Source organism: Budorcas taxicolor, chromosome 17 (assembly GCF_023091745.1).
Source record: "Budorcas taxicolor isolate Tak-1 chromosome 17, Takin1.1, whole genome shotgun sequence".
NCBI classification, from domain to species: Eukaryota; Metazoa; Chordata; class Mammalia; order Artiodactyla; family Bovidae; genus Budorcas; species Budorcas taxicolor.
In genome coordinates, this window is record NC_068926.1 from 37380230 (window position 1) to 37399014 (window position 18785).

The window sequence follows — 18785 nt, forward strand, 5'->3', positions numbered from 1 at the left end:
CACAGCTTTCTTATCCATTCATCTGCTGATGGACATCTAGGTTGTTTCCATGTCCTGGCTGTTATAAACAGTGCTGTGATGAACATTGGGGTACACGTGTCTCTTTCAATTCTGGTTTCCTCAGTGTGTATGCCCAGCAGTGTGATTACTGGGTCATAAGGCAGTTCTATATATACCTTTCATTTTAAATGACAGAAACTTAGCTATATTTATAGAATAAAGCTGAATAATATATAAACTTAATCATTTAATGTGTTTTATGTACATATATATTAATAAATATTGATATTTAATAGGAATATTATTTGATAATAATATATTGATATTATTTGATGATACAAATATTGATATTATTTGATAGTACTAAAGTCAACTATTTAAAATGCTGAGATATTTTTGTGAGACATCCAATATTGTTAGGAAATTTTCAGTGAATAGACAACTTGAAAATTATCCCTTGTTTAAATTATGAGGAAGTTGCTTTAAGGCCAGTGTAAGAACCCCTTGGTCCCCTAGGTTTCTTTTTACATGCATTGCCCAGAGAAAGGAAAAACAAGTTCATAGAGTACACTTCCTATGTAAAAATGACTATAACAAATGGCTTGAAATGTTCTCTGGAGGATTATTGACTTTTTAATTCAGGCTGAAATCAATCCTCATTTATATTTCATAATATGTATCCTGAGAAAAATAACATACTATTACTGTGTAGCTTGTCTTCGAGGTTAAATAGCTGTTATGCCAATCACTAATCCTTCAAGTTAATGTGAGACATTTTTCAGACCATCACTTGATCAGTTCAGTTCAGTTCATTTCAGTCGCTCGTTGTGTCCCACTCTGTGACCCCATGGACTGCAGCATGCCAGGCCTCCCTGTCCATCATCAACTCCTGGAGCTTGCTCAAACTCACGTCCATCAGGCTGGTGATGCCATCCAATCATCTCATTCTCGGTCTCCCCCTTCTCTTCCCACCTTCAATCTTTTCCAGCATTAGCGTCTTTTCCAATGAGTCAGTTCTTTGCATCAGGTGGCCAGTATTGGAGTTTCAGCTTCAGCATCAGGCCTTCCAGTGAGTATTCAGGACTGATCTCCTTTAGGATTGACTGGTTGGATCTCCTTGCTGTCAAAGGGACTCTCAAGAGTCTTCCCCAACATCACAGTTCAAAAGCATCAATTCTTCAGTGCTCAGCTTTCTTTATAGTCCAACTCTCACATCCATACATGACTAATGGAAAAATCATAGCTTTGACTAGATGGACCTTTGTTGGCAAAATAATATCTCTGCTTGTTAACATGCTGTCTAGATTGGTCATAGCTTTTCTTCCAAGGAACAAGTGTCTTTTAATTTCATGGCTGCAGTCACCATTTGCAGTGACTTTGGAGACCCCCAAAATAAAATCTCTCATTGTTTCCATTGTTTCCCCATCTATTTGCCATGAAGTGATGGGACTGGATGCCATGATCTTAGTTTTCTGAATGTTGAGTTTTAGGCAAACTCTTTCACTCTCCTTTTTAACTTTCATCAAGAAGCCCTTTAATTCTTCATTTTCTGCCAAAAGGGTGATGTCATTGGCATATCTGAGGTTATTGATATTTTTCCTGGCAATCTTGATTCCAGCTTGTGCTTCACTAACCTGGCATTTTGTATGATGTACACTGCATATAAGTTAAATAATCAGGATGCCAATATACAACCTTGATGTACTCCTTTCCCAATTTAGAACCAGTCTGTTTTCCCATGTCTAGTTGTAACTGTGCTTCTTGACCTGCATACAGATTTCTCAGGAGGCAGGTCAGGTGGCCTGGTATTCTCATCTCTTTAAGAATTTTCCACAGGAGAAGGAGGACTGGAGTGGCTGCTTTAACCTGAGGAGCATTATTAGTAATGGTGGCAGGAACAGCTTCCAAGGATTAATGGAGGAAAGGGAGGTGAAAAAATGAAGATTCAGAGAAGTAAAGGACCTGTGTCAAAGTAACAGTGCTAATTCTGCATATAGGGAATATCATACATCTCCTTTTCTGTCTGACTTATTTCACTCAGTATGAAAACATCAGTATTTACATTTTGACAGTATAGCACAATAGATAAAACTGAAGTCTATAATCACACTATCTGAGTGCTTTTGCTGATTCCACCAATTACTATTTAAGTAAACAGGAGAATGAGCCATTTTGATCAATACAAGATGGTGGAGTAGAAAATATGTGTGCTCATCTTCTCCTGTAAAAACTCCAGAATTACCATGCACTGCTGAACAATCATTGACAGGAGAATTTTGGATCCCACCAGAAAAAGATACCCCAAGTCCAAGGGCAAAGGAGAAGCCCAAGCAAGATGATAGGAGGGGCAAAATCACATTTAGAATCAAACTCCATATCTTCCAGAGATACTTGGAGGGCTCAAACAAACCTTTTGCACACCAGGAGACCCCACAGAGTCTGATCCAGAACTGCCTTTGAGTGTTTGAGTGTCTCCTATGGAGGTACAGGTCACAAGTGGCCTGCCACAGGGGCAGGGGTTCTGGGTACACCAGATCTGGATATGGCATAAACCCTCTTGGAGGAGGTCGCCATTAACCCCACCAGTGAACCTCCAGAACTTACACAGGACTGGGGACACAGACTCTTGGAGGGCACAAATAAAGCCTTGTGTGAACCAGGACCCAGGAGAAAGGAGAAGTGACCCCACAAGAGACTGACCCGGACTTGCCTGTGAGTGTCCAGGAGTCTCCAGTGGAGGCGTGGTTCTGTGGTGGCCTGCTGCAGTGTTGGGGGCACTGAATGAGGCAATGAATGCATAGGACCTTTTGAAGGAGGTATGTTCATAACTTCCATCATAGTTTGGCTTCAGGTCAAACAACAGGGAGGAACCACAGCCTGCCCCATAAACAGAAAATTGGATTAAAGATTTATTGAGCATGACTCCACCCATCAGAACAAGACCCAGTTTCCCCCTCAGTCTCTCTCATCAGGATGCTTCCATAAGCCTCTTATCCTCATCCATCAGAGGGCAGACAGAATGAAAACCACTTGGATACCATGGGAAAAGACTCTGATGCTGGGAGGGATTGGGGGCAGGAGGAGAAGGGGACAACAGAGGATGATATGGCTGGATGCCATCATGGACTCGATGGACATGAGTCTGAGTGAACTCCAGGAGATGGTGATGGTCAGGGAGGCCTGGCGTGCTGCAATTCATGGGGTTGCAAAGAGTCGGACATGACTGAGCAACTGAACTAACTAACTAACTAACACTAAATGAGAAGCATGTTATATGAGTACTATTATTATTTTCCAAAATAAAATATCTGTTTGAATGCAAATCATCATATGACAAATAATTATTTTTGACTGACTTTCTTTCAGTTCACATATGTGTATCAATAACATAGAAATAGCTAGGAATGCAAGGGAAACCTAAACATATTATTTGAAAAATTCTCCTTTGGGAAGTACCAGGCATATAGGTGACAGATATAATATCTATATATTCTAACACAAATGATGTTGTATCTGTTGATATCATTGAGTTGATTGGTTGCTCCCTTTCAAACTAATTTTCAAATATGTTTAGATTGTTTCAAGTTTATACTATTCCAAAGAATGTTGCAAAAAATATTAAGCCTTGACTTGACTATATTGTGACAAATATACTTTCTCTTATTAACTATTAATTGAAAGTAGTTATCCATTTTGACTTTCTATATACCTCTTTTTTTTTTAATAGTTCATTTCTTAACTCCCCTGTTGTTAAGTGATTAGAGATTAGGTCTGAGTTTTGAAAGTGTCTTTTTACTCCACATCTTATGGTGATATAGGTTTGCTGGCAGCATATTAAAATATCTCATTAAAAATTATTTGTTTTAAGCTCCAATAAAATAAAATGCTAGAAAAAACTACTCAGTGCCACATATTTCAAGAGCCTAAATATGTGTTGTATATCACCAGCAAAGCAAGTATAGAAGTATTATGAGAATTATTTTTGAAATTGTATTTGATATTTAATTCTTAACTTATTTTTATTTTATTAAAGTATAGTTTATTTAGAGTGTTTCAGGTGTACAGTAAAATTATTTAAGTATATACATATAAAAGAAATACATATATGAATGTACATATTTATATATATATATTATATGGGTGTGTGTGTGGGTATACCTATTCTTTTTCAGATTCCTTTCCACTATAGGTTATTGTAAGGTATTGAATATAGATCCCTGTGCTATACAGACTGTCCTTGTTTGTTATATATTTTATATATAGTAATGTATATATACTAATCCCAAATTCACAATTTATCCCTTTCCTCCCTTTCCCTGTTGTTGGTTACCAATGTATTTGCTATTTTAAAATAAGTTATTTAAGTAATCATCAAGCAAAAAAAAACTAGAATTGTTTTACTTCCTATCATTGTTTTCCATGCCTTTTTGTGTGTGTATTGTGAAATGTGTAGCAGAATTCTGGTGCTCACAGCTTTGTTCTTGTTCAATCACTAAGTTGTGTCTGACTCTTTGTGAACCCATGGATTGCATCATGCCAGGTTTCCCTGTCTTTCACTATCTCCCTGAGTTTGCTCAAACTCATGTCTATTAAGTCAGTGATGCCATCCAACCATCTCATCCTCTGTCATCCCCTTCTCCTTCTGCCATCAATCTTTCCCCGCATCAGGGTCTTTTCCAGTGAGTCAGCTCTTCACATCAGGTGGCCAAAAGTATTGAAGCTTTAGCTTCAGCATCAGTCCTTCTAGTGAATATTCAGGATTGATTTCCTTTAAGGTTGACTGGTTTGATCTCCTTGCAGTCCAAGAGACTCTCAAGAGTCTGCTCCAGCACCACAGTTCTAAGGCATCCATTTTTCAGCACTCAGCCTTTTTTATGGTCCAACTATCACATTCATACATGACGACTGGAAAAACCATAGCTTTGACTTGGTGGACCTTTGTTCACAAAGTGATGTCTCTACTTTGTGATACATTGCCTAGGTTTGTCATAGCTTTTTCTTCCAAGGAGCAAGTGTCTTTTAATTTCATGGCTGCAGTCACTGTCCACAGTGATTTTGGAGCCCAGGAAAATGAAATCTGTTACTTTCTCCACTTTTTCCCCATCTATTTGCCATGAAGTGATGGGACCAGAGGCCATGATCTTAGTTTTCTGAATGTTGAGTTTAAGCCAGCTTTTTGACGCTCCTCTTTCACCTTCATCAAGAGGTTATTTTTCCACTATTATTCCATTATTATTTTTCCACATCTGAGACTCTGAAAGACAATACACAATGTCAAATCCTAGATGATTATTGAGTCTCTGAGGAGCATTCTTCAGCCCCCTTTTTTTTTTGTCTCTGCATTACAGTTGGCATGAGTATGGTTTATGATGTCTAGATTATCTATAACCAAGAATGGGAACTAAGGGATGATAAGGATATAGGCATGTCTATAGTTCTGATCTGGTGACTTCAACTAGGCTTCTGATTTGCAGTGCTTTTATAATTCCAGTAGATCTGAAAGATTTACTTTCAGAAAGATCTGTTCAATTAGTCAGTCAGATTGTACAATGGTTCCTCCAATCATTTTCTGCCCATAGTCCCTTTGCTAAGATAGATCCTGCAAAAGAGTCTTTGAGAGCTAGACTCTTTCCTTTTTTGCCAAACCATGTTCTTACTAAGGTAAATGCAGGGTACGTGTACTCTGATGGTCATTCTAAACAGAAAAGGCCAGTCTGAGAGTGAAAAAGGGACAGGTATGATAAAACTATACTGCACACCCTGTGGACCACTTTTCCACACTCTATGGTTCTTTCATCACTCAGCTATGTATGAGGATACCATAACTAAATAAGGCAAAAACCCCTCTGCCAAATAATTGTATATCTGTATATATATAACGGAGAAGGCAATGGCACCTCACTCCAGTACTCTTGCCTGGAAAATCCCGTGGATGGAGGAGCCTGATAGGCTGCAGTCCATGGGGTTGCTACTAGTCGGACACGACTGAGCGACTTCACTTTCACTTTTCACTTTCATGCATTGGAGAAGGAAATGGCAACCCACTCCAGTGTTCTTGCCTGCAGAATCCCAGGGATGGGGGAGCCTCGTGGGAGGCTGTCTATGGGGTTGCACAGAGTCGGACATGACTGATGTGACTTAGCAGTAGCAGTTCAGTTTAGTTCAGTTCAGGCACTCAGTCGTGTCCAACTCTTTCAGACCCCATGAATCGCAGCACGTCAGGCCTCCCTGTCCATCACCAACTCCCAGAGTTCACTGAGACTCACGTCCATCGAGTCAGTGATGCCATCCAGCCATCTCATCCTCTGTCGTCCCCTTTTCCTCCTGCCCCTGATCCCTCCCAGCATCAGAGTCTTTTCCAATGAGTCAACTCTTCAAATGAGGTGGCCAAAGTACTGGAATTTCGGCTTTAACATCATTCCTTCCAAAGAAATCCCAAGGCTGATCTCCTACAGAATGGACTGGTTGGATCTCCTTCCAGTCCAAGGGACTCTCAAGAGTCTTCTCCAACACCACAGTTCAAAAGCATCAATTCTTCGGCCCTCAGCTTTCTTCACAGTCCAACTCTCACATCCATACATGACCACAGGAAAAACCATAGCCTTAACTAGACGGACTTTGTTGGCAAAGTAATGTCTCTGCTTTTGAATATGCTATCTAGGTTGGTCATAACTTTTCTTCCAAGGAGTAAGCGTCTTTTAATTTCATGGCTTCAGTCACCATCTGCAGTGATTTTGGAGCCCATAAAAATAAAGTCTGACACTGTTTCCACTGTTTCCCCATCTATTTCCCATGAAGTGATGGGACTGGATGCCATGATGTTTGTTTTCTGAATGTCGAGCTTTAGGCCAACTTTTTCACTCTCCTCTTTCACTGTCATCAAGAGGCTTTTTAGCTCCTCTTCACTTTCTGCCATAAGGGTGGTGTCATCTGCATATCTGAGGTTATTGATAATTCTCCCAGAAATCTTGATTCCAGCTTGTGCTGCTTCCAGCCCAGCATTTCTCATGATGTACTCTGCATATAAGTTAAATAAGAAGGGTGACAATATACAGCTTTGACGTATTCCTTTTCCTATTTGGAACCAGTCTGTTGTTCCATGTCCAGTTCTAACTGTTGCTTCCTGACCTGCCTACAGATTTCTCAAGAGGCAGGTCAGGTGATCCAGTATTCCCATCTCTTTCAGAGTCAGTAGTGTATGTATATATTCATATATATGTAGTATAAATAGCATTATATATTATATATAGCATAAACAATGTAATATATATCATTTGTAATATATAATACCTAATTTTTATTATTTCATTTGGTTTTCAAAACCTGTATAGTATGATACAATATCTGTTTTCAATATAGGAAAACAAAGGCTTAAAAAGGTTTAAAAACGTGCTCAAGATCACATAACTATTGAATAACAGAGTAAGGGTTCACACTCATTTGTCACAGTCTAAATGTCACTGAATGTGACCAAATAAAGCAGTGCTTTCATTATCATAGAAGTTTCTAAATATGAAATCTGTATTTCACTTAAGACTGTCATAAAAAATAAATGTTCATCTTAAATATTAAGTATTATAAAAGATTTTGCCTCCAACACTTAAAAAATCCGCCCATCTAGAACAGCTTGTTTTCAGTATTAATACATTTAATATTTGTATTAGAGATAATATATTTGTTTTTCTTGAAAAGAACAAATGCTTTTGGATATTGGAATTAAAGTGTCTAAATCACTTGCCCTAATATACTCACATTCTCATCCAACTCTCAAAATATATTACATGATCATTTGAGAATTGTGTAATTAATAATTAATCATTGCATAATTCCTGAACCCTTCCACAAAGTGTAATCAATATACATATGTTTATTGAATGAATGCAGAATTTCTCTCACAGAATCGTTGATGGCAAATTTAGTAACTGACTCTCAGAACAAATGTGTATGACATACATCTAACTACCCATAATATAACTCAAGTTGAAGAACGTTTCTGCTATAAATTCCTCCCTCACTTGTCCTCTTGTTGTACTCCTAAAAAACACTTCAAAATCCAATTCAAACACTCTCTTAACATTTGCTGTGTCCATCACTCCTTTCATTATGTACCCATCACATCCTCATCGGCTCAGCTGCAGGACAAAACATTGTGTTAAAGTTATTTCCTCCTTGGCTTCCATTATTGAATGGTGTACACATGAGAGTAAGGAGACTTGTCTTCCCATATCAATATATTACTTTACAGTTTGTCACAGATATTGGGTAACATATCTATGACCAGTTAATAGAATAAATAAAAGAATTCAGGTAAGAGGCACAATATTTAAAGATTTCTATACAAATGTGTTTACCTTACTGAGGCATGGGGAGGCAAAGGAGCAAAGAACTTCTGGTGACTGAAATTGACATAATGAAAACTAGAGGACAGCAAATAGGTTTTATTTCTCCATTAATCAGTTCTTATCTAATTTTTCTTAACATTTTTCCAAATAACATTTTAGAATTTTCTTGCAAGAGGCATGGACGTTCATTAGATATGTTTATATATATATACACATGTTTGTTGGTTTATGAATGTAAAAGTCACTCAGTTGTGTCCAGCTCTTTGCAACCACATGGACTATAGCCTGCCAGGTTACTCTGTCCATGGAATTCTCCAGGCCAGAATTCTGGAGTGGATAGCTGTTTCCTTCTCCAGGAGAATTCCCAACCCAGGGATCGAACCCAGGTCTTCCACATTGTAGGTGGTTTCTTTACCATCTAAGCTACCAGGGAAGCCAAAGAATACTGGAGTGGGCAGCTTATCCCTTCTCCAGTGGATCTTCCCAACCCAGGAATCAAACTGGGGTCTCCTGCCTTGCAGGCGGATTCTTACCAGCTGAGCTTCTAGGGAATATCAAGTAGTATAAAAGAAGGGAAGCCCTGTTGCTTTATGACACTGCATTATTCAAGGTACTTTGAATGTTTGTTGCTCACATTTACAAATATAAATAACTTGTGTCATGTAAACTTACTGCTGCTGCTGCTGCTGCTAAGTCACTTCAGTAGTGTCTGACTCTGTGTGACCCAACAGACGGTAACCCACCAGGCTCCCTCAATCCTGGGATTCTCCAGGCAAGAACACTGGAGTGGGTTGCCATTTCCTTCTCCAATGTATGAAAGTGAAAAGTGAAAGTGAGAGTGTACTTATTTTGACAATTCATCCATGGATTATTTTGTATTTTACTTTACTTAATCATATCATCTATCAAGGTTAGCTGTATATTTTAAGACATCTTTTATTTTAAAAAATAAAATACTTGCTCATTTCTGTGTGCTAAAAGTAAATGACTCTTCTGTAGCTATTGAGATATATAGTTTTTCTCCTTTAAACTACATATGTTGTAAATTATATTGAGTGATTTTTTAATATCTATAGGAAAACAAATATTTTATGGTCTAATATCATTTTGGCAACCCACTCCAGTATTGCTTGGGAAATCCTATGGACAGAGGAGCCTGGTGGGCTACCTTCCATGGGTTACAAAGAGTTGGACATGACTGAACAGCTAACACTTTCATTATCATTTTATATTCTGTTAGATTTTGTTTGTTAATATATTTGAAAACTTTTAAAGTCTATTTTCATGAATGAAATTGACCAGTAGTTATTCTTTTTTTAGTAATGTCCTTGCTTAATTTTGGTATTAATTTTATATTGCTCTCAACTTTGGGGGATTTTATCTATTTATCTATGAGCACATACTAAATTACCTAATGCTTAGTGGCTTTAAACAGCAAAGCTGTATCATCTTCTCAACATAATGAGAATTCTAAACTATAATAAAGAGATAAAAGATAATAAATAGAGAAATGAAGTTAAAAAATATTGAGAAAAGCTTAGCCAGTTGCCCCTGTTATGAAGTATTTCTGAGGTACAGTCAGCATTTTGGCCAGGGTGGTGAAGGCAATGGCACCCCACTCCAGTACTCTTGCCTGGAAAATCCCATGGACAGAGGGGCCTGGTAGGCTGCAGTCCATGGGGTCGCTACTAGTCGGACACGACTGAGCGACTTCACTTTCACTTTTCACTTTCATGCATTGGAGAAGGAAATGGCAACCCACTCCAGTATTCTTGCCTGGAGAATCCCAGGGACGGGGGAGCCTGGTGGGCTGCTGTCTGTGGGGTCGCACAGAGTCGGACACGACTGAAGCAACTTAGCAGCAGCAGCAGTGATCTAAAAGCTTGCTAGAGAATTTACTTTCAGGATGGCTCCCTCACGTGAATATTGTTTCTTAACTGCTATTTACATGGGAACTTTCTCTGTCACTTGACCTATAAGCACTTCTATAAGGCTTTCCTTTCTTATCAAAGTAAATTTCACGTAACATTGAATCATTTTAAAGTGAACAGTTCTGTGGTTTACAGTACGTTTAAAATGTTGTGCAACCATCTCACTGTCTACTCCCCAGACATTTTCATCATCCCTCAGATAATCCTGATATACACCAAGCAGTTGCTTTACATTTCTCCCTCCCTTCAGCTCCTATAAACCACTAATCTGCTTTTTATCCTGATGAATTTACCCATTCTGGATGTTTCATAGAAATGGGCTCATACAATATGTGGACTTATGAGTTACACTTCTTTCACTTAGTGTAATATCTTAGCATGTTAAAATAGTAGCATATATCAGTACTTCTTTTTTTTTACCATCAAATAATATTTTATTGTATAGATAAACCAAATTTTATTTTCTATTTATCAGTTGATATTTGTTGTATCATTTCCACCTTTTGATTTTCATTTACATTATGATATTATATATGCATGTATATATATATATATTTTTTCTTTACTATTATCTGTTGAAGAACACTTAGATTCTTTCCATATTTAAGCTACTGTGAATAATGTTGCTATGAACATGGGAAAGATGTTCATACGTATAGCTATCTCTTTGAGATAATAAACTTTCCTTTACCTTTGATTATATATCCTGAAGTGGGACTGCCAGATCATTATAGATATAGGTATATGCCTCTCAGGAAGTGCTAGTGGTAAAGAACCCACTGGCCAATGAAGGAGACTCAAGAGATGTGGGTTCGGTCTCTGGGTTGGGAATGGGAAGATCCCCTGGAGGGGGGCATGGTAACCCCCTCCAGTAGTCTTGCCTGGAAAATCCCATGGACAGAGGAGGAAGATGGGCTACAATCCATAGGGCTGCAAAGAGTCAAACACAACTGAAGCAAATTGGCACAGTATATATTTATATATATACATACAAATATGTCTAAAATGTTTTGGCATAGGAAATTCTGACCACTCAAAATTTGGAACATACTTATTTTTAATACTCATCAGATTGTCTTTCTTTCTTTCCAGCTCATTGGCTAAATTCAGTGGCTATTACAGACCATGTTCAGCCAGGTTGGTTAAGGGCAACATGAAATGCGGAGAGGGTTGGTCCAGGAATTAGAGCTCCATGACTTTTATCTCAAACTCTGGGCTATAATAAGCTGTGTGACCTGGAGATGTCATTAACTTCACTGTGAATCATCTTCCCAGCAACATGACTTTGAAGTGTTCAGCATTATCTATAGAGTCGATGAATATGTTATAATTTTCAGTCTTAAGGTACTGCTGTGAATGCTGCACCAGAGGAATTAATACATATAACAGGGGAGACATTATTAAATCTCACTTTTCCTGATGAGAATATCAAGGTTAAAGTTCAGAAGGAATCTTTATCAGTTAAGGCAGAAAGGGGGGATCTATTCACTTAATTACAGATATATTTATAATATCTTGAGAAATTTTCATACTAGTTTCCCAGTGGCATCACCACTTTGCTTTCCCACCAACAATGTACATGAGATCCCTTTTCTCCACGTCCTCAACAGCATGTTATCTGTTCAGTTCAGTTCAGTCGCTCAGTCACGTCTGATTCTTTGTGACCCCATGGACTGCAGTATGCCAGGCTTCCCTGTTCATCAGCAACTCCCAGAGCTTGCTCAAACTCTGGTCCATTGAGTTGGTAAAGCCATCCAGCCATCTCATTCTCTGTCATCCCCTTCTCCTCCTGCCTTCCATCTTTCACAGCATCAGAGTCTTTTCCAATGAGTCAGTACTTCCCATCAGTATTGGAGCTTCAGCTTCAGTATCAGTCCTTCCAAATAATATTCAGGACTGATTTCCTTTCAGATGGGCTTGTTGGATCTCCTCGCAGTCCAAGGGACTCTCAAGAGTCTTCTCCAACACCACAGTTCAAAAGAATCAGTTCTTAGGTACTTAGCTTTCTTTATAGCCCAACTCTCACATCCATACATGACTACTGGAAAAACCATAACCTTGACTAGATGGACCTTTGTTGGCAAAGTAATGTCTCTGCTTTTTAATGTGCTTTCTAGGTTGGTCATAGCTTTTCTTCCAAGGAGCAAGAGTCTTTTAATTTCATGGCTGCAGTCACCATCTGCAGTGATTTTCAGTTCAGTTCAGTTCAGTTCACTCGCTCAGTCGTGTCTGACTTTTTGCGACCCCATGGACTGCAGCACACCAGGCCTCCCTGTCCATCACCAGCTCCTGGAGTTTACTCAGACTCATGTCCATTGAGCAGGTGATGCCATCCAACCATCTCATACTCTTTTGTCCCCTTCTCCTCCCGCCTTCAATCTTTCCCAGCATCAGGGTCTTTTCCAATGAGTCAGTTCTTCGCATCAGGTGCCAAAGTATTGGAATTTCAGCTTCAGCATCAGTCCTTGCACAGAGTAATCAAGACCGATTTCCTTCAGGATGGACTGATTGGATCTCCTTGCTGTCCACGGGACTCTCAAGAGTCTTCTCCAACACCACAGTTCAAAAGTATCAATTCTTCAGCACTCAGCTTTCTTTATAGTCCAACTGGCACATCCACACATGACTGCTGGAAAAACCATAGCAGTGATTTTAGAGCCCAAGAAAATAAAGTTTGTCACTGTTTGCACTTTTTCCCACCTATTTGCCAAGAAGTGATGACTAGATGCCAAGATCTTAGCTTTCTGAATGTTGAGTTTTAAGACAGCTTTTTCACTCTCCTCTTTCACTTTCATCAAGAGGCTCTTTAGCTCCTCTTCACTTTCTTCCATAAGGGTGGTGTCATTTACATATCTGAGGTTATTGATATTTCTCCTGGCAATCTTGATTACAGCTTGTGCTTCACCCAACCAGCATTTCACATGATGTACTCTGTGGCTCAGAGGTAAAGTGTCTGCCTGCAATGCGGGAGATCTGAGTTCGATCACTGGGTCGGGAAGATCCTCTGGAGAAGGAAATGGCAGCCCACTCCAGTATTCTTGCCTGGAGAATCCCATGGATGGAGGAGCCTGGTAGGCTACAGTCTACGGGGTTGTGAAGAGTTGGACATGACTGAGCGCCTTCACTTTCACTCCATGTATAAGATAAATAAGCAGGGTGACAATATACAGTCTCGACATGCTCCTTTCCCAATTTGGAACCAGTCCATTGTTCCATGTCCAATTCTCACTGCTGCTTCATGATCTGCATACAAATTTCTCAGGAGGCAGGTAAGGTGGTCTGGAATTCCCATCCCTTTAAGAATTTTCCACAGTTTGTTGTAATCCACACAGTCAAATGCTTTAGTGCAGTCAATGAAGCAGAAGTAGATTTTTTTTCCTGGAATTCTCTTGCTTTTTCTATGATCCAATGGATGTTGGCAATTTTATCTCTGGTTCCTCTGCCTTTTATAAATCCAGCTTGAACATCTGGAGGTTCTTAATTATCTTTTAGATAACAGACATCCTACCAAATGTAAAATTTTATTTCATTGTGGCTTTGATTTGCATTTCCTTGATAATCAGTGACACTGAGCACCTTTTTATGAACATGTTTGCCATTGTATATCTTCTTTGGAAAAATGTTTATATAGATGACGTCCATTTTTTTTTTTTCTATTAAGTTGTATGAGTTTTCTGAATATTTTGGCTTAACTCCTTATTTGATAAGTGTTTACAGATGTTTTCTCCCATTCTGTATGTTGACTTATGTTTTTTTCTGTACAGAAATGGTCCTTTGCTTTTTAGTTGCTGAATTATAAATGTTCATTATATGATCCAGATACTGGTCACATAAAAGGTATCATTTGCATTTTTTCCTCTTTTGTCAGTTGTACTTATACTTTCTTGATAGTGTCCTGTGAAGATTCAAAAATTTTAATTTTGATGAAGTCTATTTTGCCTATTTTTTTGTTGTTGTCACTAATGTTTTGGGGTCATATCTAAGAAACCATGGTCAAATACAAGGTTATAAAGATTTGCTCTTATGTTTTCTTATGACAATTGTATTGTTTTAGTTGTTGCATTTAGGTCTTTGATTCATTTTGAGTTTATTTTTATTCAGGTGTGAAGTAGGGATCCACATTCATTGTCTTGCATGTGGATATCCATTTATTCTAGCCTCAATTTTTAAAAGACTGTTTCTTGGCATCCTTGTAAAAATTGATATATATATATATATATATATATATATATATATATATATGAACTATCTCTTGTGTTTCTTATCTAATTTCATAGATGTGTATTTTTATCTTATTTCCAGTACCACATTTTTTGACTACTGTACCTCGATAATATGATTGGAAATTGGGAGATATGAGAGTTCCAGTTTCATTCCTCTTTTTAAGGATTGCTTTGTCTCTTTGGGAAGCCTTGTACTTCCCTATTATTCTGAGGATTAGCTCTTCCATATCTACTAAAACAATCAATTGTGAATTTTGATAGTGGTTACATTGTATTTACAGGTTAATCTTGGAGTATTGTCATCTTGCCAGTTATTTTTATCTCACCAATTAATTGAGTCCTTGAACACATGATGTCTTTCCATTTATTTAGGTTTGCTTTAAATTCTTTTAACATGTTTTGTAGTCTTCAGTGTAAAAGTCTTGTACCCTCTTGGTGAAATTTGTTTCTAAATACTATATTTTTAGTGTGTGCCATAAGGAGAATTATCCTAAATTCTTTTCTTTAACTTTTGTATTAATTTATTTTTAATTGGAGGATAATTGTCTTACAATATTATGTTGGTTTCTGCTGTACAGCAACATGATTCAGCTATAAAACTGAAAGTGAAAGTGAAGTCTCTCAGTCGTGTCCGACTCTTTACGACTCCATGGACGGTAGCCCACCAGGCTCCTCCCCCCATGGGATTCTCCAGGCAAGAATACTGGAGTGGGTTGCCATTTCCTTCTCCAGGGGATCTTCCCGACCCAGGGATCGAACCCAGGTCTCCCTGCATTGCAGGCAGACGCTTTAACCTCTGAGCCACTAGGGAAGCAGGTATACATATGTCCACTCCTTCTGGACCCCTCCTTCAACCTTCCACCGCATCCCACCCTTCTATGCTGTCACAGAGCACCAGGTTTGAGTTCACTGTGTAACAGAGATAATTTCCACTGGCTCTCTGTTTTATATCTGGTATTTTATGTGTTTCAGTGCTACTCTCTCAATTTGTCCCAACCACTCTTTTCTCCATTGTGTCCCCAAGTCAGTGCTCTATATCCCTATCTCCACTGCTGCCCTGTAAAGAGCCATCGGTATTATCTTTCTAGATCGCATATGTATGCATTAATATATGATACTTGTTTTTCCTCTTTCTGACTTACTTCACTCTGTATAACAGGCTCTAGGTTTATCCACTTCATTAGAACTGACTCAAATGGTTTCCTTTTTATGGCTGAGTAATATTCCATTGTATATGTGTGCCACAACTTCTTTATCCATTCATCTGCTGATGGATATCTGGGTGGCTTCCATGTCCTAGCTATTGTAAATAGTGCTGCTCTCAACATTGGGGTACCTGTGTCTTTTCCAGTTATGTTTTCCTCAGAGTATATGCCCAGTAACGAGATTGGTGAGTCGTATGGTAGTATTATTCCTAGTGTTTTAAGGAATCCTCATACTGTTGTCCATAGTGGCTATATCAATTTACATTCCCACTAACAGTACAATAGAGTTCCCTTTTCTCCACACTCTCTCCAGCACTTATTGTTTGTAGATTCTTTGATAATAGCCATTCTGACTAGTGTTGAGGTGATCCCTTATTGTAGTATGATTTGCATTTCTCTAATAATGAGCAATATTGAGCATTTTTTTAATATAAATTTATTTAAGCATCTGTATGTTTTCTTTCGGAGAAGGCAATGGCACCCCACTCCAGTACTCTTGCCTGGAAAATCCCATGGATGGAGGAGCCTGGAAAGCTGCAGTCCATGGGGTCCCTGAGGGTCAGACATGACTGAGCGACTTCACTTTCATGTGTTTATTTGGAGAAATACCTATTTAGATCTGCCTACTTTTTGATTGGTTTGTTTGTTTGTTTTGGTATTGAGCTGCATGAACTACTTGTATATTTTGAAGATTAATCCTTTGTCATTTGTTTCATTCACTTTTATTTTCTCCCATTCTGAGAGCTGTCTTTTCAACCTATTTATAGTTTTCTTTGCTGTGCAAAGGCTTTTAAGTTTAATTAGGTCTCATTTGTTTACTTTTGGTTATATTTCCATTATTCTAGGAGGTGAATCATAAAGGATTTTTCAGTGGTTTATGTCAAAGAGAGTTCAGCCTATGTTTTCCTCTAAGAGTTTTATAGGTTCTGGTCTTACATTTAGGTCTTCAGTCCATTCTGAGTTCATCTTTGTGTATGGTGTTAGAAAGTATTCTATTTTCATTTTTTGCATGTATTAATAACTGTCTAGTTTTCCCAGTACCACTTACTGAAGAGGCTGTCTTTTCTCCATTGTATATTGCTTCCTTTGTCAAATATAAAGTCCTCATAGGTGCTTGGGTTTATCTCTGGGCTTTCTATCTTGTTTCATTGATCTATATTTCAGTTTTTGTGGCAGTACCATACTGTTTTGATGACTATAACTTTGTAGTATAGTCTGAAGTCAGGAAGCTTTTCTCCTCCAGCTCCACTCTTCTTTCTCAAGATTTTATTTTTTTTGCATTTGGAGTCTTATGTACCATAAGTGGAATTGTTATGGTAATTTTTTTAAGATACTATAGCAAGGAAAAGCTTTTCCTTTTCTCCCATTTAAGTATTTATTCACTTATTTATATAACTGAATATTTAGAGTCTTATTTTTATACTCCTTCATAACCTGTAATTATCTTAATGCTCCAATTATTTTCTATTTGTTAAATGAAAGCCCCTTTAAACTGGTTTTGTATTTTCTGATACATTTTTCTCATTCCTTAAGGACCTCTTTAGTTATTGAAACAAGATATCCTGGGCTTACCTTGTATTTCACCTGGTACAGTCTCAGAATAGCATTTGTCCAGGGACCACTGGCACATGTTCAGTTCAGTTCAGTTTAGTTCAGTCACTCAGTCGTGTCCGACTCTTTGCAACCCCATGAATTGCAGCACGCCAGGCCTCCCTGTTCATCACCAACTACCAGAGTTCACTCAGACTCACATCCGTCGAGTCAGTGGTGCCATCCAGCCATCTCATCCTCTGTAGTCCCCTTCTCCTCCTGCCCCTAATCCCTCCCAGTATCAGAGTCTTTCCCAATGAGTCAACACTTTGCATGAGGTGGCTGAAGTACTGGAGTTTCAACTTCAGCATCATTCCTTCCAAAGTAATCCCAGGGCTGATCTCCTTCAGAATGGACTGGTGGGATCTCCTTGCAGTCCAAGGGACTCTCAAGAGTCTTATCCAACACCACAGTTCAGAAGCATCAATTCTTTGGTGCTCAGCTTTCTTTGTAGTCCAACTCTCACATCCATACATGACCACTGGAAAAACCATATGTTACTGGATACTAAATTACTGAGATTTGCAAGCTGAGACCTTGTAAAAATGCATAACATCATTAACATATATAATTGCTATTTTTCTTTGTTTCAGAAAACCAAGTGGCATATATGTATACTAATCATTTTCTCTTCTGTTTCTAATTTTAGTCCCTCCAGTAATCAGGGTGTATCCAGAGAGTCAAGCCCGAGAACCTGGAGTTACTGCAAGTCTTAGGTGCCATGCAGAAGGCATACCAAATCCTCAGCTTAGCTGGCTGAAGAATGGAATCGATATTACACCAAAGCTGTCCAAGCAACTCACACTTCAAGGTGCTTTTTTACTTGCATTTTTTCTCTTAAATAACAATGCAGAAATTTCATACTAAAATTTATAACACATTTTACATTCTTTGAAAAAAAGAGAAAGTGATATTTGGTGGCAATGTATATAATGAATATGAAAAGAAGTTATGTTAGTACCTAAGACATTATATTTGAAACAATACTTTAATACTTTTAATGTTTTAAATAATAGTCTTGTCATAATGATTAGTTATGTCATTATTTTTATAAGTAAAATATTTTCTTCTAAAACTTATCCTCTAAATTATAGCAGATATGCTGAACAGAATAATTGAATTCCTTCATTAAATACATTTCTGAAGAGACAATTTATATGTTTAAATCATACATTAAAATATGTATTACAGAATATGTCAATAATATAGAAATTCTTTAAGAAATATTTTATAGCACACTTTGCAAATGAACAAAGGAAAAAAATCAAAATGTTGCTAAATATGTTTCACATTTGTGTTGTTTTAAAGTGATGAAGTTCTTGCACTCTAATATATAAAATATTCTACATGTTTTACTAATCTAATATGCAGTTGTGATTAGTCATTATACAGTTTACAATAATCACATGTGTGGTATGTAAAAAACAGATAATCTTTATCATATCAAATAATCAAAATAATGCAAAATTAATTGCATATTGTTTGATTATCTTA

At 37.8% G+C, this 18785-nt stretch overlaps 1 protein-coding gene across 1 annotated transcript in view; it reads left to right on the plus strand.

The window, feature by feature from the left end:
• Window positions 1-18785, plus strand: part of FSTL5 (follistatin like 5) — an 858755-nt gene that overhangs the window by 672768 nt on the left and 167202 nt on the right. Inside the window, exon 8 of the mRNA XM_052654835.1 lies at window positions 17941-18102. Within this exon, the coding sequence (XP_052510795.1) occupies window positions 17941-18102 (162 nt within the window). The remainder of the gene's footprint in view (window positions 1-17940; window positions 18103-18785) is intronic.